Raw genomic sequence first — 21847 nt, 5'->3', positions numbered from 1 at the left:
GCATCCGACAGTAGTTGAGATGGGCATTCTGGCCACTATACTAACAGATACAATTGTAGACGGAGGATCAAGCATGAACATGCTACTAAAAGATATTTGGAAAAAGCTAGGACAACCCACGCTGTGGCCACGTACTTTCCAATTACTCACAGCAGATCAACATGGGATAGAACCGTTGGGAACTTTGATGGCATAGCTGGTAAGATTGGGATGCAACCATTTTTACTAGATTTTGTGGTCATCCCGCTGAAGAGAAGAGGGTATGACGCCATCTTTGGACGGGGGTGGTTGGTGTAAACAAAGGTAAAACATGATTGGAAACCGAACACCCTCTCCATAGAGAGCGGAGGCAGGAGATTCATAATCGACTTGCATACACAAATGATAGGGGAAGAGGCAGCATCATCAGACTCAAAAGGTGAAGGCAAGAATGATGACGAAGGAAAAAAGAGACTGGAACCAAATGAAGAAGGGGTGTTGAGATTAGGAGGGTCAATTGATGATGATCTAGACTCAGTGAACAACCTATTTCACTGGCCTAATTAGAAGGTGTACGGTATTAAGGAGAATAAATTACATGCGAAGTAGAGTTCTTAATGATCAAATAGTAGGCAGGACACACTATACGGCTCTTGAGAAACGTCATACGGTCGGAACATATACAGAAGATTTTCACAGAACTTTGATGGAGGGTCGTATGGATCCGTATGAATGCCAAGGCAGAAGAGGGATTTCAAAATAATATTGTATGGAGTTAAGTTGTGATATAATGAAAGGGATCAGAGAAGCCGCACTAACAGAGGTACAGTAATAAAGTTACCCTTTGGAGGTCGTACAAAAGCATTCAAGGGGAAGGAGCCATACTCTTCAAGAAGTAGGAGGTTCTAAAAAAAAAAGAAAAAAAAACGATGACAAATCAAAACAATTCAAAATGAGTAACGTATGATATCGAAGGGAAGGGAAAGACATAAAAAGGTAGTAAAACATTAGCTGTTGGTAGAAAGAGTATGGGACCGGAAGAAAATCACCAAAAAGGTGTGTTCCATGGAGTTTCGTGTGGGTTTGAGAGTGCTAATTTGGTCTTGGCCCCAGGACCCCGCAAGGGCGCTGCCCCTCGACTCCGCTGGGAGCGATGCCCCCTAAACCCCCAATCAGTGCAGTTATGAATCATGGGAAGTGTGACCAATTGATGAGACTTGGAGCTATTTCAAGCATACAGTGTCTGTGTGCTAGAGGTGGAGAGAGAATTGGAGAAAGCCTTTTGAGAGGGGTGATACACTTTGAGGCACTTGGAGTAGAAGCAGAGAATGCGACACAAGTGGCTATCAAGGTCAGATTGGCTAAGGTGACAGTATTGTGTTAGCAAAGACTACAAATGCAACGTGTGTGGAGAATAGTTTGGTGCAGGCATAGGAGGAATGTGAATGTGATGTAAAGAAAACAAATCCATCTTTCCATATAATTACTCAATTAATGTATTTCGTTTTGTTAATTGTCGTCCAGAGACGACTTTTCTTTTGGGGGGGGTTGATGTTGTCAGTAAAATCTATAGTGTAGCCAATGGGTAGAATAGTATCCGAACAAGCGTGTGACGCTTGAGTCATCCCTTAGGGAAGGTATATGTACATTGTCCGAAATGGACTTGGAATCATCATTGGGATCGTTGTAATCATTGGAGTTATTGTAATAAGCATATTGCATATATGAATAAAGTATCTGTTCTGTGTCATATCTTACTTTACTACATGTGTTAATTATCCTTTTACCCTGTACGGTAAACAATTCATAACTTACTATGTTATTAACTAATTTGTATTTTTCAAATTTCAAATGTAGATGTCTATGTCCCTGGTTAGAGTCTTGTACATATGTGGTGGCAACAATCCCCAATGGTAGGTCTTTATGAAGCCATGGATAAGGCCAAAGAGCTTATTAGAAATTACTATCATGCAGACAGAATCAAATTTGACCCCATTTGAGAAATAATTGATAAGAGGTGGAATAATATGCTCCACCAACCCATTCATGCAATAGGCTACTTCCTCAACCCCAAATTCAGGTACTATGATTGTCCTTGAGATTTTACTAAGACTTCATTTTACTTTACTTTTTAAGGTTGTGTAGTAATACTTGATATCATTTTCTATTTGTTTTAGGGCTGATAATTCCTACTCAAATCCTAATGGAGAGGTCATGGAAGGTCTTTCTAACTGCATTGAGAGAATGATATCCAATGAAGCGGAGAGAGACTTTGTTGTGACCAAACAACAAGTATATGTGGAATCGAGGGGTAATTTGTTCTCTTTTATGCTAGCAAGCACCAGGTGAAGCGTCAAACTTTAAACTTTGGAAATTGATAAGTTGTGTTTTTTAATTATCTTTTTTCATTGCTTTATAACTTATTATTTGCAGATGGTTAGTGGGCAAGTTGGGGTGGCAATACCACCATTTTAAGAATTTTGCTCTAAGAGTCCTATGCCAACCTTGTAGCGCATCCCATTGTGAGCGCAATTGGAGCTTATTTGAGTCCATCCACACAAAGAAAAGAAACAGAATGACTCAACGACAACTTAATGACCTTGTTTATGTGCACTATAATCTTAAGGTTCACATAAAAATGACACAGAGTTCAACACTACCTGGTTCACTTGATCTCAAAGAGATAGATGCTTATTCTAATTGGATGACACAGGAGCCAAGTCCATTGTTTTCAGCAGATGAGATCGCTGATTTGGAGAGGCAGGCCATGGAGGGGGGTCTTGGACAAATTTTCATTTCACAATGGATGACATTGAGGACGAGGATGATGATGATTCAAGCTTAGACAAGGCATTACCAGTGCCAAATATAGGAGATACGTCCTCTTCCAAGATGCCAAGCCAGTCAGTAGGGATGTTGAGTGAGGACGCACAGCCACAGACTTCACAGTCATGTAGCTCACGCCCAATCCTAGTGTGAGGCACTTCTTCGAGGACTAGAGCCCCTTGTTTTCCTACTAGTACAGCTGGAAAGAGGAAGATGAGATTGTGCGTATCTTCTAGTAGTGCATATAATCTTGATCTTCCATCGACAGTGGTGTTTGTCACTGTCTTCCCATTATTTCCATCTCAATGATGACTGACTTTCTCTTGATACTAACTGTCAACAAAATGGGATCAATAGCCTAGGTACCTTCGAGTGGCGGTTTCATTGTCGATTCCCATTGTAGCTTACATCGGTTCTAGCCAATTGTGTTGTCAATGGCCAAGTTGGCAATTGTCACTCTCAGTTGTAATATGGTTTCAAGTTATATTAACTTGATGGGAATGTTTCTCTGTAGCTCTTGATGAGCTATATTCTTCTCTAACTTCGATTGCAATGAAATACTTACAATTTTGTTAGAGGTTCTCCATTCCTTCCTCATCACTTGTTTTACTTCTACTCTAGCTTGTCAAAGTCTATTCTTCTTTGTACAAGGGACTGAGTATACCACCCTCTTCATCTATGCTCTCATGATTTCTAGAACTAACTTGTCTTATTCCTCCAAATCGTTTTGATTTCACCCTTGTTATTGTCCATAATTGCTGGGTGATGCATTCTATGGCCTCAATAGAGTGCACTCTCCCTATGTGAAGAGTACTTGTGTATTTCTATTCTTCAAAGTATATGGACACTCCTTTATTGAATGACCCATCACTTGGAAAATCTCACAAAACATCTTTATAGATCAATTACCTTTCATGTGCCCCTCAGATGTAATGTCCCCATTTTAGCAATTGACCAAGTGTGTGTGCGTTAGCCTTGTTCTACATGGTCCCGAGGGCTAACGAAGGGTTTAATGGGATCTTGGAGTGTTTTGGCCTAGTCATTTCTAGTTTGGGCCAAAACGAAGTTGATTTACTCAGTTTCAAGCATACTTACTATTTTTAGTAAGTCGGCAGGACATAGTGCAGGTCAATTTTGGTGATTGGATTTGATACTCCTCGGTGAGAGCTTTCCGATGAGCTATCATTCGCATTATTCAGAGTCCGATTGCTAATACATTTTAATGCCTGAAGTTTTATTAAAGTAACGTCTAATTTAATTGTAAAATATTAAAGTGTTACTTTAATATTTATTTTATGGGGATGTGTACCCAAGGGAGACATAAGGGGTATTTTAATATATGTTTTATATACTACACATCTTTTATCCCACATTTTCCATATGAGTTGAGTGGACCCTTGGAAATAGAATAAAAGGAAGCATTTGTGGCTTCATTAGGAAGGTTGAATATGAGAAGAAATTGGTGTGTGAGTTGCAGCTCCGTTCTTGGCATTTGAGGACGTTTATCGTCTCTTGTAACATTCTAGACGTCATTCCCTTGGGGTTTGGCCTTTGGAATTCTTTTTTATCGGCTTCATTATTAGGCAGTTTAGTTGCATTTCCGGCTACAGGCAGATTTGGTATTTTGCTCATATCTTCTTCACTACTTGTCCAACGCTTATGCCGCTTTGAGGGAATGATATTACGAAGGTAGTGGACTGATTGAGGGACAAAGTACTGTAGCAGCAAGTTCGAAAGCATGGGCTGGAGTATTATGTCAATAATGCTGAAGTAATTAGTGAGTTGATAAATCTGCCATGTATTTGGTTTTATGAATTCTGAAAATAACATTTTATTGGCTGTAGTTCATTTCCACTTTGCATATTATTGTAGTTTCTTTCTTGTTTATGTTGTATGATACCAATTCCATGCACAAAACACAACAAACAAATAAACGTTTGATTTCTGGAGTTATAAGGGTTTAAAACATTAAACGGAGAAATAAGAGGTTGAATGCAAATTGTTTGACATAATTCCTTTCAGCAATTTGGTTTAGTTTTTGGGACATTCAGGGGTGCCCATTACAGTGGTATTAGAGTTATAAGTCCTGCCATCATGTGGAGGTCTTATAGGGAATTTGGAATAGCCGGATAGAGGGAAAAGTGTTTGACGAAATGTCAAAATACTAAAATCAGAAATAAAAAAAACACAGGCTAAGCATTTATGTTTGAGCATGCGACAGGGGCCTTATAATTTTCACGATACCAGAGCAAGACAAAATAGGATTTCAGACTTGCAAAGCAAACAGTCTAGTACATCCGTGCAGGGGGACATTGAATCCAGCCATACAGACACAGAGGAGATATTCTTTGATCAGGACAACAATATGGGTGATCGAGATGACAGGAATACAGGATTAAGCGGAGGCGGGAATGCCGGTCCAGATCAGGGGGACGTAATGTTTAGACAATTACTGGATACATTAGAGCAGGGGCAGCGTATGCAACAGGAGCATAATAGGTGAATGGACATGATGTTGCAGCTCATGGCTAGACAGATGGGTGTCAATATTAATCCAAGTGATGCCAACAACAGAAACAATAACAATGAGGGAAACAATAACAATGGGGGAAACAATAACCATGGAGACCAAGGCAACAACAATGGTCCTGAGAATAACATTAATGGTAATAATGGACATGGCAACAATGGGAATGAGGCTGATAACTTTAGACACGTTGCATGCCCAGCGCGGACTGCGAGCTCGAGACCTCTTCTACCCACCTTCCCACCCAGAGATCCGGTTCAACCAATAAACGAACCGCAGATCACTGAGTTACAGGATCAGTTCAGGAGGGACTGGGAGGCTAGTGGACCGGAGTTTCAGGCGGATATTTCCCTCAGAGATTATATGGACTTGAGGATGAAACACATGCCTAGAGCAAGAGGGAGGAATCAAAACTTTGAGCTGAGAAAGAAAGTTGGAAAACTTTCCTTACCTTATTATGATGCTTTAGGGAAGATGACTGCACGAGCTTGGGTGCAGAAGGTAGATACATACTTGCAGCTAAATCCTATGCCTAAGGAGGAGGCTATCAAGTATGCGGCTATGCACTTGGATGGCGTTGCACATGAATGGTGGCATCATGGCATGGTGACTTTGGGGCATAATTAGATTACATCCTATGAAGAATTCACCGAAACATTGATTGAGAGATTTGACACTAGGGATCCTGAGTTACATTTCAAGGAACTAGCACAGTTAAAACAGTCAGGTTCTGTGGATGCTTACATTGCCGAGTTTCAACGCTTGTTTGTACTTGTTACTGATATCTCTCCTAGGAGATTGGTGGTGTTATTTTGTGATGGTTTTGCTGATCCATTACGAGGTTGGGTGAAGGGATATGATCCACTCACCTTAGCTGAAGCAACTAAAAAGGCACGAGATTTAGCCCCTTTGGTATACAAAGGAAAAAACCATTCAACAGATTCTTCCTACTGCAAGGACAAAGACAAAAAACCGTTTCAAAAAGAGTATAGCAAACCCAAAGAAGGATCAAAAGGACTAGACAATGAAACCTTGAATGAACTTCGAAAGAAGAAGCTGTGCTTCCATTGTAGAGAGCATTGGGACTTATCTCATAAATGTTCTCTCAAGGCTAAGGCAAATCAAATGGAGTATTTTTCAGCAGAAGAGTCAGAGTCAGAAGGGGAGGATCAGCACTCCGATTCAGATGAGGGTAACACTATAGAGGAGAGCAGCATTCTAAAGGATGATAGATCGTTGGCACACTTGACAGCGGCCCAAAAGGCAATCACATTTAAGGTCAGGGGCACTATCCAGGGGCAGAAAGTGATATCTCTTATTGACACTGGGGCTACACATAACTTCATAGATGCACAGTTGGTAGCCAGGAGAGGGTTACAGACAGAGGAGCATGATGGGTTTAGAGTCATGGTGGCTAACGGTGATAAATTATTATGCACTCGGAAGATATCTAATCTTCACATCAAGTTTGGAGATGGCTATGAGTTGAAGGATGAGTTCTATGTTGTGGACATGGGAGATTATGATGTCATCCTTAGCATGACATGGATGGCTTCACTAGTGGAGTTCACACTCAACCTAGCGAAATTGGAGATGAGATTCCAGCATGAGGGCAGAACTGTGGTACTTAGAGGACTTCCAGATGGAGGTTGCAGAGTAGTGTCCTTGAAGAGAATGCGGAGACTTTTTCGTCATGATGACATAGAGTGGGCGGCAGAGTGCTACATTATGCCAACTTCACCAGAGCCACAAGAAAAGAGTCATCCACCAGATATCTAGAAGATACTTGATAGACACGCTAAAGTATTTAGCGATATTCCTCATGGGGTTCCTCTTGACAGAGGGATGGAACATGTTATTGAGCTCGAGGAGGGAGCCAAACCAGTTATGATTACTCCCTATCGTCATCCTAAGAAACACAAGGACGAGATAGAGAAGGCGATTAAGGATTTGTTGAAGATGGGGCATATCAGGCCTAATAAGAGCCCCTTTGCTTCAGCAGTAGTATTGGTAAAGAAGAAGCATGGGACGATGCCCATGTGCATCGATTACAGGGCACTGAATAAGAAAACAATTAAAAACAGGCATCCCATTCCTAGGATTGATGAGCTGATTGATGAGTTGCATGGGGCATGCTTCTTCACCAAAATTGATTTGCGATCTGGATACCATCAGATCAGGATGAGAGCAAAGGACATTGAGAAAACAGCCTTTCGATGTCACTATGGCCACTTTGAGTTCATGGTTATGCCATTTGGTCTAACCAATGCACCTGCTACATTTCAAAGTTGTATGAACCAGGTATTCAGGAAGTAGCTGAGGAGATTTGTCTTGATCTTCTTTGATGACATCTTGGTCTTCAGTAAGACCTGGGAGGAGCACTTACATCATCTGGAGGAGGTGTTATCTATTCTGGAGAGAGAGTCATTGTATGCCAAGGAATCTAAATGTGAGTTTGGCATGACTGAGCTCCTTTACCTTGGGCGTATCATTAGTGCAGATGGCGTTCGGGTTGATCCCGAAAAGATTAGAGCTATTGTAGAGTGGCCTACTCCCACAAACCTTACACAGCATAAGGGATTCTTTGGTTTATGTGGTTTTTATAGGAGGTTTATTAAGGGATTCTCACAGATTGCTACACCCTTGACAAATCTTACCAGGAAAGGAGCCTTCGTGTGGACAGGGGCAACACAGAGGTGTTTTGAGCATTTCAAGCAAGTAATGTCTTCATGTCCAGTTCTAGCTCTACCGGATTTCACGAAGCCTTTTGAGCTTCATTGTGATGCATCAAGTGATGGGATTGGAGCAGTATTGATGCAGGAGAAGCATCCCATTGCATTCGAGAGTAGGAAGCTCCGGGGAGTTGAGAAGAGTTATTCTGTCTATGACCGGGAGATGTTGGCCATAATGCATGCATTGGCCAAATTTCGATCATATTTGGTAGGTGGACGTTTTGTGATCAAGACTGATCACAACAGTATTAAATACTTCATGAGTCAGCGTGATCTTAATGACCGGCAACAAAAATGGGTGACTAAATTGCAGGCTTATGACTTTGACATAGAGTTTGTCAAAGGTAAGAAAAATGTGGTGGCTGATGCCTTATCTCGGAGACCTCACTTATGTGCTCTGGCAGAGATTTTAGGAGATTGGAGAGACCGGATTATAGCAGAGTATGTCGGAGATGCTTGGGCTTCTGGATTGATTTCAGGTACCATACAGGATGATCACTATGAGGTGATAGATGGATTGATTAGAGTTTAGGATAAGGTTTATTTGATTTCGTCATCACATTTGAGAGAGGCGATACTGAAGGGATTTCATGATGCACTCACAGCTGGACATCCGGGGGTCTTCAAGACCTATAGGCAGATCCGAGAGCGGTTTTCATGGAAAGGGCTCAAGGATGATGTTCAGAGGTATGTCAGGGAGTGTGTGGTTTGTCAACAGAATAAGGGAGAGCACACATTTCCTGCAGGTTTATTATAGCCCTTGCCCATTCTTGATAGGAAATGGGAAAGTATTTCAATGGACTTCATCACTGGTTTACCACGAGTGCAGGGAAGGGATTGCATCTATGTGGTGGTGGACCGCTTGACGAAGTTTGCTCACTTCTTTGCTATTCCGTCCACTTACACAGCAGCACAGGCGGCAGATCTTTTCTTTAGAGAGATATTCAGGTTACATGGGCTGCCCAGATTCATTGTCAGTGACCGGGATAGTAAGTTTATGAGTGTTTTTTGGCAAGAGTTGTTTAGGTTGTGTGGTACAGATCTTACACCTAGCACTAGTTATCATCCACAAACAGATGGGCAAGCAGAGATTGTGAATAAATGGGTGGAAGGATATTTGAGGAACTATGTAACTGCACATCAAAAGGCTTGGATCAGATGGTTGCATATGGGAGAGTATTGTTATAACACCACTTATCATATGTCCATCAAGATGACTCCTTTCATGGCACTCTATGGTTATGAAGCCAAAAACTTATTGCAGGATAGTCAGGACATCCTGAAAGTGCTCAAAGAGAATATACAACAGGCCCAGAATCAACAGAAATTGTATGCTGATGAGCACCGAATAGAGCGTAGCTTCGAGGTAGGGGATATGGTTTACTTGAGGCTACAACCATATAGATAGTCATCGCTCAAGAAGAGCGGAGCTAAAAAGTTGAAACCTAGATTTTATGGTCCCTACAGGGTGATTCGCAAAGTGGGCAAAGTCGCCTATGAGCTTGAGCTTCTAGAGGGCAATCGAGTGCACAATGTGTTTCATGTGTCTAGGCTTAAGAAAGCCATTGGTTAGAATGTAGTGCCTTCTGCAGATTTACCCCCTTTGAATGAGAAGGGGAAGCTTGTGTTAGTACCCGAGGCTAGTCTGGACACTAGAGAGAGGAAGCTTATAAATAGGATAGTGAAGGAGTATTTGGTCAGATGGAGAGACCTGCCGGAGGAAGATTCTACATGGGAGAGTGAGCAGGTTATTCAGCAGGCTGGACTGAGGTTGCTTGAGGACAAGCAATTTCAAGGGGGGCGGACTGTAATGTCCCCATTTTAGCAGTTGGCCAAGTGTGTGTGCGTTAGCCTTGTTCTACATGGTCCCGAGAGCTAACGAAGGGTTTAATGGGATCCTGGAGTGTTTTGGCCTAGTCATTTCCAGTTTGGGCCAAAACGAAGTTGATTTGCTCAGTTTCAAGCATACTTACTATTTTTAGTAAGTCGGCAGGACACAATGTAGGTCAATTTTGGTGATTGGATTTGATACTCCTCGGTGAGAGCTTTCCGATGAGCTATCACTCGCATTATTCGGAGTCCGATTGCTAATACATTTTAATGCCTGAAGTTTTATTAAAGTAACGTCTAATTTAATTGTAAAATATTAAAGTGTTACTTTAATATTTATTTTATGAGGATGTGTACCCAAGGGAGACATAAGGGGTATTTTAATATATGTTTTATATACTACACATCTTTTATCCCACATTGCCCATATGAGTTGAGGGGACCCTTGGAAATAGAATAAAAGGAAGCATTTGTGGCTTCATTAGGAAGGTTGAATATGAGAAGAAATTGGTGTGTGAATTGCAGCTCCGTTCTTGGCATTTGAGGACGTTTATCGTCTCTTGTAACATTCTAGACGTCATTCCCTTGGGGTTTGGCCTTTGGAATTCTTTGTTATCGGCTTCATTATCAGGCAGTTTAGTTGCATTTCCGGCTACAGGCAGATTTGGTATTTTGCTCATATCTTCTTCACTACTTGTCCGACGCTTATGCCGCTTTGAGGGAATGATATTACGAAGGTAGTGGACTGATTGAAGGACAAAGTACTGTAGCAACAAGTTCGAAAGCATGGGCTGGAGTATTATGTCAATAATGCTGAAGTAATTAGTGAGTTGATAAATCTGCCATGTATTTGGTTTTATGAATTCTGAAAATAACATTTTATTGGCTGTAGTTCATTTCCACTTTGCATATTATTGTAGTTTCTTTCTTGTTTATGTTGTATGATACCAATTCCATGCACAAAACACAACAAACAAATAAACGTTTGATTTTTGGAGTTATAAGGGGTTTAAAACATTAAACGGAGAAATAAGAGGTTGAATGCAAACTGTTTGACATAATTCCTTTCAGCAATTTGGTTTAGTTTTTGGGACATTCAGGGGTGCCCATTACACATCAGATTTGCAATTAGCATACCATACTTTGATAGTTTCTTTATTGGTTCTTTTCTCTGCCTTCAATTCTATCATCATTTTCATCATATCTTTCCATAGGGCTTGGATTGTTTTTTATTTGTCGATTCTGCTACCTTTAGTGCTCTCATGATCATCCGTCTTTCCCTTCCCTTAGAAGGAATTTTTTTTTTCACTCTTGATGCCCATTGCCCAATTGTATGCATTGGTGTATAAGGATGGAGACACTACTTTCGTCTTCTTGCACGGGGAGGGGATTAGTCCCTCGATGAACCACAACTTCTTTAGTCCATCAGCTTGCTGGTTCTCCAACTTGACCAACAACTCCTTGAGCCTATGATTGTAAATTTTGATGATGATCTCATTGTATTAAAGGCAGACTGAGACTCTCATTTGTACTATTCACGTTTGCACACAAAATGGTTCGTTGCTAAAGTGAATAGAAGTTCTTCCAAGGTTAATTAAGGATGGAAACCCCCATCAATATGCACAAGCTTCGACAGTGAAAGATCCATACTAGTTGGTTTGGTGATTTCACACAAGAATTGCACTGATTTTCATAGAGTTTGGAGGTTGAAGTTTCAAGGAGCAATAAAAAAATTCTAAGTATTTTGATGGTTGATCTTGGGGTTTCATTCTTTGGTGTGAATTCTTGCTATTTTTGATGTTGCTTTCATGTTAATGTTGTAGAGTTTTTGAGCAGGCCATTAAAGGCATCATACACTAGCCATTCCTACTAAATCACTTTCAGGTGTTGGGGTTTGAGGACATTCTGGGTGTGGCTAGTGTTGTTAATTTGTTTGCAGTCATTTCTCCATCTTCAAGGTGTAAACAAGTGGTGGGTTGAAAAGTGGTGAAGGGAGGCAGTAAAATGGTGATTATGCATGCTAAAAAGTTTAATCTACAAACTTTCTTTCTTTTGTTTTGACAATAACAGTTCATAGACAGGTATAACAGTACTTGGAAATGATTACCAGACCTGAAGCTGATTGACTTTCCACTCATGTGATGATAAGTGGTGAAATTAGTGAGTTTGGAGCCTATAGCCATAGTTGAATGCCAGTCCATGCTGGTTAAATTTCAGGTTCTTGAAATTTTCACTGCTGTCTTAAATTGCAGACCTGTTGCAGAAGCTCTGGTGAAGTTAAAGGGCTCATTGTGTGATCATTTTATGATTTCAGACCAACCTACTTAGTTCCAACAGTGATTTATTGTCAAGACCTCATTTGGTGCATTTCCAAGTGGTTGTCGGTGGTTTGAGCTCAGTTTGGAAAGTGTGAAGGCATCCTTGTTTGGTGCAGTAGCATTTGCAAGTTTTGGAGGTGTCATGTGGTGTTGAGCATATTCTGATTGACCCTGCTGTAGCTTACAGCTTTTGTCATTTGGGGTTTCTGACATTTAAAACTTGTATGCTTTTACCACACCTTAGTATAAGGTATTTATGACTAATTTCTATGAACATCCCTCAATGTAATATTATCATTATGCACTCTTTCCAAGAAATAAGAGAAAGGCATTGATTTCATGTTGGAAATCTATATCAAAAATTTATGGCAGTGAGAAGTATTCATGTGTTTAGTTGTTTCCTTCTTGTTGTGACACATTGGCTAACAATTTCAAAACAATAGGGGGTACTCTTACAAATTCTCATATTTATACCTTTCTCTAGCTCTGCATAGAATCCATGGGTCTCAAGATGGTGCAAAGGCTAGAACCATGTTAAAGGCATCACTAATATACAACCAACTTATGAATTCCAATGGTCCAATAATAGATAACCTCCACATGATTCATCACAAACCTTCCCAACAGCACACTTACCCTTCCAAAATATCTATCGTTTAGTACAGACCCAAATTACCCTTCCACAAGTCGCAACAATTCCAATAAAACATATTGGTCACCCTGGAGAGGCCCATTTGCTAAATCATAGAACCAGACTCATCCAAATTATCTTTTACTTGACAAGAAACCCAATCAACCACACAGAGAACTGCTCCTGAAACAACTACATTTAATGAGTTTCTACCTTCAAAAATAATCTGCACAGACCTCAAGAACTTTTTTATAATGTTTGAGAATGCCACAGACTTAAAACAAATTTGTCAGTCAAATAACATTTATGTGCTTGAACTAGTATACAACAATCAGCATGATGTCATTTCCAAGTAGAGAGTGAGTGCCACTGACACACAAAACAAAATTGAACCATTAATAACAACTGAAAATAGGAAAATACTCTACCACAATCCAAGAACCTAAGATATGAATATTATGAGAAACCACTATATATATTATTTATCTAAAAATATCAGTTATCATTGACAAAAAACAAGTCAACATCAATGCATTCTAATTGTATTCCATTGCCAAACATGATATTTTTAAAAGCATCACCTCTGATAGCCTATGGCCATTTGAGAACAAATCTTCTAGCTGACTCTCCAACTCTGTTTCCGCTGGAGATTCTGCAGATTGATCCAAAGATCCTTGAATCAATAATGTTATTTCTCCCTTGGGATTACGCCGTGCAAACTCAACCTTTGCATCTGCTAGTGTGCCCTTCCAAAACTAAAACAGAGCAAACAAATTAGATTGACATGAAGGCTGCAAATATGCTTGGACACATCCAAGAAAAAATAACCTGGATTATACCTTGTGTACATCAAGGATGGATGATTTCATCAAGACTAAGAAGAGAGAGAAAGGAGGATCAAAAGGAATATTTTTCAAGTGTGTGAGAGAAGAGAAAGAATGAGGGAATTGAAAATTCGATGGAACTTACAAAATATTTTTGGGATAAGGTATCAAGAGGGAATGGGGAGAAGGGGTTGCAAGGGAAGGAATTCTCAAATATTTTTCTTGTTGGATTCCAGATTCTATCCCATGACAATGAAAACTCCTAGAAAATACATTCACGTTTGTCCAATATCCATATAGGTGTTACAGCAGTTTATTAAGGTGATTATTAGAAATAAATGTATACAAAATAATTTCATATTCAAGATGATAAAATGGGGTCAAAAAGTGATAGATCAAAGATTACCTCTTCATGAAGTTTTGTCAACTCCCTCGCAATAACGCATTGCCTATAAAGCAAGCAAAAGCATACCTCAGTAAAGAACAAAGTGAAAACTTAGTGTGCCATGCACCGATAGAACTAATAAATTATATTTTTCTTATTGGATTCAAAAAAAAAAAAAACATTAGTGAAGAGAAGATGATAAAAATAATATTTTAAAAGAACAGACAAATAAGATAAGAAATTAAATTTATTAATGTCCAAGAAGAAACCACGAAACGTGTCTAAGGGACTGAAAGCTTACAACCAAGGAAACAACCAACAATAAGAACACCAAACGGTTTCCATGAAAGAGCAAACAAGAAAGCAAAAGAAAACTGCCAAGGAAGGGACTAGGGACCCTTCCTTGGCGGGAAGAAGTCCAACACTGAAGGGAAAGTCTCTGAGTACCGCTAGAGGAGTAGCACTGCCGAGTGAACCTGCTGCGAGGTCTCACAAATCTCGTGCGGCAGGAGATAGGAATACTAAACAACCGCTTCACACCCCGACCAAGGGACATGAGCAAAAAAATGGTGCTAATAAGCTGATCCAAGGCCTGGCTCTAGGGAAATAAGAGTTGCAGAGTGTGGGCGTGGAGTTGCGTGGTCTCTTGGAGGTAAAGCACAAGGCATCGTTGATCCATGTATCTAAAAAAAGTTGAGATGGACTTGCACTCTCTGAACAGACAGTGATAACTCACTTTGATCTCATAGTAGATGGGGCATCAAAAAAATGGAGCGGGTCTTAGTTTCTGCCTTTGCCAAGGTATACAACCGACAAATCCGGTCCTTTCTATCGATATGATGATCAGTCTAAATTCGAAGCCAATGGGAGCCAACTCTAAAAGAGCCTAGAGAGATACAGAGGTAGTAGCTCAAGCACCGAGACAAGTACTATGGACGTACAATAATCCCTTCAAAGATATACAAGAAGCGCTCAATGTAAAAGGCCATCCGCAAGCACAACCCCCCAGGAGGGTTACTCCAATGATAAAGTACTATTTATCAATATAGAGTCTAACATGCCCATTCAATTCTTGCTGATAAGGGAAGAAATGAGATGGAGCATCTAGTGAAAAATGAAAGGGAAGGAGGCAGTGGATATCGATCCTGATCAAGCCTAGTAAAGTAGTGGCCTTAGCATACCAATAATGGGCCCTAGAAGCAAGGCGAGAACTAGTGAGATCAACTGAGGAACAATAAGCAAATAGGAGTATTTGAGGAGACCATCTGCAAAGTCTGCAAAACCATGGAGACGGTGAAGAAACCAAATCAGATCAAAGATGGCCTCAAGCCTGAAGGGATGGGCTCTGAACTCTGCAAAAATTACATTGTGTGGTGTGGACCAATGACATTTGATGATAAGCAAGAGGAAAAGAGTCTAGACCCACTCAATCGAGGCCCAATCCGAGTTCAGGAGAGAGGGCACCCATACTAGAGAACCATATAGCACTATTACTTTGACTAAGGAGTCCAAGAGGGACAATTTGGATAGTGTCCCGAAAGTGATGTTTGAAACATTGTCTCTCCAACATGGCTAGGGAGCCCATCCCTTTGCTAACCCTGGGCTAAATGGTGGATCTCAAGCTAAAGCAAGGTCCAAAAATCTTAACCCCAAGCTAAGCGTATGAAGAATTTTTAATTTTTTAAAATCTAAGTATATACTTATATTATATTAATATGAGCCTCTCTATTATATGGATTATTATATTATTAATAGTAAAGTGGCAATTAGCATTATTGTGTTAATAATTATAATCATGATTGGGTACTAGGATTATGGTTAGTATTTAGATTATAGTTTATTTGGGTTCGTATTAAGGTATACATACATATGGTTAATGTTAGGAGAAAGTTTACAATTAGAGTTTAAGGATAAGATTATGGGTAGGATTATAGTTAGACTTAAGACCTAGGTTAAGGTTAAAACTAATGGTTAGAATCATAGATCTCTCTCTCTCTCTCTCTCTCACACACACACACACACACACACACACCTTTCTACTCTCTATATATTCCCCCTAATCACCCAATCTCTCTTTCAACCCTCCCTCATCTCACCATCCTATATCTCTCTACCCCTACCCCTCTCTCTCTCTATAAATATAATCACCCTATCTCTACCTCTATCTCTAAGTTCTCTTTCTATTAAAAATACAATAGATCCCTTCCCCCCTGCCCCTTCCTCTCTCTCTCTCACACACACACACACATGCTCACGCACGTGCACGTACACACTCCCCTATCCCTTCCCACTCTCTCTGTATATGCCCCATAATCTCTCCATCCCTCTCTTTTACCCCTTCCCTCATCTCTTTCTCGATCTCTCCCTCTCTCCACTATCAATTACCTCTCTCTCCATATAACCTAATCACCCTCTCTCTACCCCTATCGCTAGGTTCTCTTTCTATTAAAAACTTATTAGGAACCCTCACATCTCTCTCTCTAGATATGACCCCTAATCACCCCCTCCCCCTCTCTCTCTCTCTCTCTCTCTCTCTCCATATATATATATATATATGCCACCTAATATATATCTCCCTTTCTCTCCCTCTCTCTACCCCTCTCTCTCTCTACACACACACATATATATGTCCCATAATCACCTTCTCTCTCACTCTCCCCTTTCTTATCTCACCATCATATCTATAATATCCCTATCATAAAATAGATTATTAATCAAACTATTGTTAATGGGCCGATTGATTTAATATATCTCGGACCCATTTTTGTTTTGTTTCCGTAGTTTGTGTTGACATCAACTATCTTTGTACACCCTCGGAAAGTTTTCCCCAATGGGTATTCAAGCATGGTTTATAGGTAGTCATTAGGTATGCAATTTGGATTATTTCATTGTATTGCGAATTCCAGTTGGGATTCTCTGTCGTTTGCCATTTTGGAAGTGAAAGATCTTCCCTACTTGGGTATTCCGATTTCGGTGGGATTCAACCTTCACCCTATTTCGCCTGTGTACTTCTTGGCTCGGATCTGGCAAATCGGAGCATTATTTGTATGTAGAAATATCATTACTATTTGATAACAAGTGTTTATCTTTTCGGGCTCTAGCTTCTACATATTATTCGTGTTTAATATATGTTATTTTGCATTCTAAGCAGCATCGCCAAATTCCTTGCATCACCCCTACTCCCATACACCCTCCTGTACCATTGTACAGACACCTCGGCATCCACAGAAGCACCTAACCAACACTATATGGTTTGCAACATATACTATATGGCTTGCTATACCACCGTACGACCAACTCCCACAACTGCTCCCACACACCGTACGGCCATCCCCTTGTCTCCATCATATGGCCTCTACAATTCCTCTTCCCTCCACCGTATTGTCTCAGCCTTGTTATCGTACGCCATTCTCACTTCCGTACGGCCAACCCAGTTGCACCGTACGACCCATCTGCACCCATATTATTGTCGTGTACTATCATCCCCAATGCCATACTGTATCCATACCACACCCTCCAGCTACTCAACAAGAACAAAATTAGAATTCAGTGAAATCTTGTCTTTAGCAACAACCAAACATTACAGTGGTATCAGAGCTTCGATCCTGCTAGCCTGGGAACAGTGAATAAGAGTTTATAGCTGGAAGAGAAAAAGAACCCACCCCGTTGATAGAATGGCTACTGAACCAAAACCCACAACTACCGATCTCGTGGCACTACTGAGAGAACTTGCGAGGAATTAGGCACAAGATCAATGATATTCAATGACTCATGGAAGAGACTCTCAAGAAGTTGGTAGACAACAAAATATCTGGAGAACAAAATGGTCACAATGCGGACTCGGTGTTGGGTAAAGCAAACCCCAATCCAGCACGCTCTTGAGCTTCCATGCCATCTTTTCCCCCACGGACGAAGGCACCACTTGGAGGGAAGCAACCAACCTTTGCAGAAATGCTAGAACAGCTAAGAGAAGACTGGAAGAATGAAAATTTGGAGGAAGATATATCCTACAAAGATTATGCAGATTTGAGAATGAGGTATTTCGGAGGCGAAAACAGAAGATATTTTAACAATGATCTCAGAGGGGGTTGAGTAAAGTAAATTTGTCTCCATTTGACAAATCCAGATCCCTATTTGCACAAGCGTGGGTAATGAAGGCTGATACTTACTTCCAACTTAATCCTATGCCAGAAGAGGAAGCAATTAAAATTGCAGCATTATACTTGGAGGGAGTTGCGCATGAATGGTGGCATCACAGTACCATCACAATGGGGCATGATCAAATAAATACCTATGCAAAATTCACTGAGAGATTGATAGATTGATTTGATGGTAAAGATCTGGAACTCAATTCAAAGATTTGGCACAGCTGAGGCAAACTGGAATGGTTGACCAGTACATTGCAAAATTCCAAAAACTCTTCGTTTTGGTCAGGGACATTTTTGAAAGAAGACGGATAGTGCTCTTCATGGATGGACTGGCAGAACCCCTAAAAGGATGGGTGAAAGGGTTCAATCCTACCACCCTAACAGAGGCCATTAAGAAGGCACAGAGTATGGCATCATCATCAGCGTCATCCTCTCAGGGATACTCCAAACTGTAGATGTTTCCGAGGGACAAAGATAATAAACCTTCGCCAAGGAAGCCGCCATTGGACGAAGCTACTAGATAGGAACTCCGAAGAAAGAAACTATGTTTCAACTGCAAGGGATCATGGGAGACTTGGGCACAAATGCCTTGGGAAACGAAAGATCCACTACATTAAGGTCGTGTTTGATGATGAGGACGAACAAGAAGATATATACCCACCGAAGATAACCCACCCCATGAGGATACCAAAATGGTCAGTTTTAACCATACGAAAAGAATTGCAGCATTGGTACTGCGCGGAGGAACTACTGCCCTAGCCAATAGCTCGAGGTGCACAGTGTTTCATGTACGGGGAACCCTTCAAGGACAAAGGGTTATGGTGATGCTCGACAACAGAGCTACTCTTAACTTCATAAACTCATCTTTGGTAAAACAAAGAGGTCTACCTATGGAGACGCACCCAGGATTTCAGGTTAAGGTTGCCGAAGGGACTATTTTGCCCTACACACACCTTGTTCCTCAGCTAAGTATCACAATGGCAGATCACACGGTTACTGAGAATTTCTTCATAGTGGACCTTGATGACATGGAGCTTATTTTGGGCATACAGTAGATGGACACTTGATGAATACACTCAAAGCTTCAAACGGATGGACTTCACTTTTGTTGTCGATGAAAATAAGGTTGTTCTCCATGGAATAGTGAATGAGGGTCCGAAGAAAATTTCTACACATCGGATGGAGGCAATTTTTTGACGTTATAACGTTGCTTGGGCTGCACATTGTTTTGTCTCGGTAGAACCTATAAAAGGGCAATAGACACATCCCCAAGATGATGATCTCCAGAATATTTTGAGTAAACATGATAAAGTTTTTATAGACATTCCTCCTTGCATACTGCCTCATCGAGGGTTTGAACACACTATCAAGTTGGAAGCAAGAGCCAAGCCAGTCATAACCACACCCTCCCGCCATCCCAAGAAATTCAAAGATGAGATCGAAAAGATGATTCAAGAACTACTAGAGAAAGGATGGATCCATCCTAGTTCCAACCCTTTCGCGTCATCAGTGGTTTTGGTCAAAAAGGATAGGACGATGCACATGTGTGTGGACTACCGTGCGTTGAACAAAAAACCAATAAAGAATAGATATCCCATTCCAAGGATAGATGAGTTGCTGGATGAATTACATGGCACAATCTATTTTTTGAAAATAGATCTTTGTTTCGATTACCATCAGATCCGCATAAGGGAGGAAGATGTGGAAAAGATAGCCTTTCGTTTCACTACGGACATTATGAGTTCCCGATCATGCTATTCGGATTAAAAAATGCACCTACTACATTCCAATCATGCATGAATCACATCTTCAACAAACAATTGCGTAAGTAGTTACTAGTATTTTTTGATGATCTTATTTATAGCAGGACATGGGAGGAGCACCTAAAGTATCTAAATAAAGTCCTAAGGATTATGAAGTAGCAGTCTTTGTTTGCCAAGCAATCCAAGTGTGAATTCAGTATGACAGAAATATTATACTTGGGGCATGTTGTCAGTAAATATGGAGTTCAAGTTCATCGGGAGAAGATTTAGGCTATCCTTGATTGGCCTCCCCCAAAATCACTCACGGATTTGTGAGGGTTTTTTTGGACTATGCAGTTATTACCGGAGGTTCGCTAAAGGATTCTCTCAGCTCAGCGCCCCCTTCATGAATCTAACAAGGAAGGGGTCTTTCCAGTGGAATGAAAAGGCACAACTCACTTTTGATAAGCTGAAAGAGGCAATGAGCACTTGTCCCATACTTGCATTACCTAATTCACTCAACTATTCATTTTGGAGTGCGACGCATCCGAAGAAGGCATTAGCGCAGTACTGATGCAAGATAGACACCACATGGCTTATGAGAGCAGGAAGCTTACGCAAACAGAACATTTATATTCCATCTACGACAAAGAGATGTTGGCCATCGTACATGCACTAACCAAGTTTCAGTAGTATTTGGTGGGTGCCAATTTTTTTGGATATTTGGCCATCGTACATGACTCACGGATCACAATAGTTTGAGATATTTTCTGGAGCAACAAGACTTGAACGAGAGGCAACAAAAATGGGTAAGCAAGGTTCAGGCTTTTGATTTTGACATTGAATATGTGAAAGGAAAGAACAATGTGGTTGTAGATGCCTTGTCCAAGAAACCCGCCATCTGCTCACTAAACTAGATTTCAACTGACTGGAAGGCACATTTGTTGGTAGAATATTTCAAAAACACATTTGCCTGTGAGCTAATGGATGACAACACCCAGGATGATCAATACAAAGTGGTGGATGACATCATTTACTATAAGAGTCAGATATTTTTAGTGCCGAAATCCAAATTGAAGCAGAAAGTCTTGAAGGAGGTACACGACTCACTGTTGGCAGGACACCCAGTCTTCATCAAAACTTACCAAAGTCTTAGGGAGAGGTTCTCATGGAAAGGACTTAAAGGAAACGTATTGCAGTATGTAAGAGAGTGTGTGGTTTGCTAGTAGAACAAATCCAAACATACTCTACCTATTGGGTTACTACAACCTCTGCCAATTCCAGAACATAAGTGGGTAAGTATCTAGATGGATTTCATAATTGGACTTCCCAAGGTGAACGGAAAGGATTGTATTGTAATGGTGGTTGACAGATTGACAAAATACGCACATTTCTTCGCCATCCCCTTGTTAGCCGACTGGATGGTTCCGGCAGTATTTTGTGTTTCTGTAGCCGACGGTCCGGCGGTGTTTCTGTATTCTGTAGCCGACGGTCCAGCGGTAAATAGTTTGTAGCGGATAAAATAATTGTGGCCGACAGACTCCTTCGGGAAGGTTCGGCGGTAGTATTTATATCCCGTCTAGGATCATTGTAAATCAATCATTCATCTACTATTGTGAATATAATTCTGCTATTCGTGTTCTATTGTCTGTATGTGCTCATTTTCTTTACCAGTACGGTAAACATTTCCACAATTATTTTATCCGCTACAAACTATTTACCGCCGGACCGTCGGCTACAGAATACAGAAACACCGCCGGACCATCAGCTACAGAAACACCGCCGGACCGTCGGCTATAGAAACATCATCGGACCGTGGGCTACAGAAACACTGCCAGACCGTCGGCTACAGAAACACAAAATACCGTCGGAACCATCCAGTCGGCTAACACCCCTCAGATTTTC

General features: G+C 40.8%; 1 protein-coding gene across 11 annotated transcripts in view; it reads right to left on the bottom strand.

Moving 5' to 3' along the window:
• The window catches only part of LOC149576818 (Tetrapyrrole (Corrin/Porphyrin) Methylase), a 272690-nt gene that overhangs the window by 41507 nt on the left and 209336 nt on the right, over positions 1–21847 (bottom strand). For all 11 annotated transcript variants that reach the window (XR_016362336.1, XR_016362333.1, XR_016362327.1 and 8 more), the window contains 2 exons: positions 14074–14116; positions 13425–13598 (listed from right to left, as the gene is read on the bottom strand). Coding sequence is in view for 2 of the 11 variants with exons in the window: in XM_089820217.1 (XP_089676343.1) it covers positions 13425–13598; positions 14074–14116 (217 nt within the window). In the remaining 9 variants the exon portion in view is untranslated. The remainder of the gene's footprint in view (positions 1–13424; positions 13599–14073; positions 14117–21847) is intronic.

Source organism: Cupressus sempervirens, chromosome 1, assembly GCF_028749045.1.
Source record: "Cupressus sempervirens isolate cs-2001-9-10 chromosome 1, ASM2874904v1, whole genome shotgun sequence".
NCBI lineage: Eukaryota > Viridiplantae > Streptophyta > Pinopsida > Cupressales > Cupressaceae > Cupressus > Cupressus sempervirens.
This window is presented reverse-complemented; position numbering and strand designations above follow the sequence as displayed.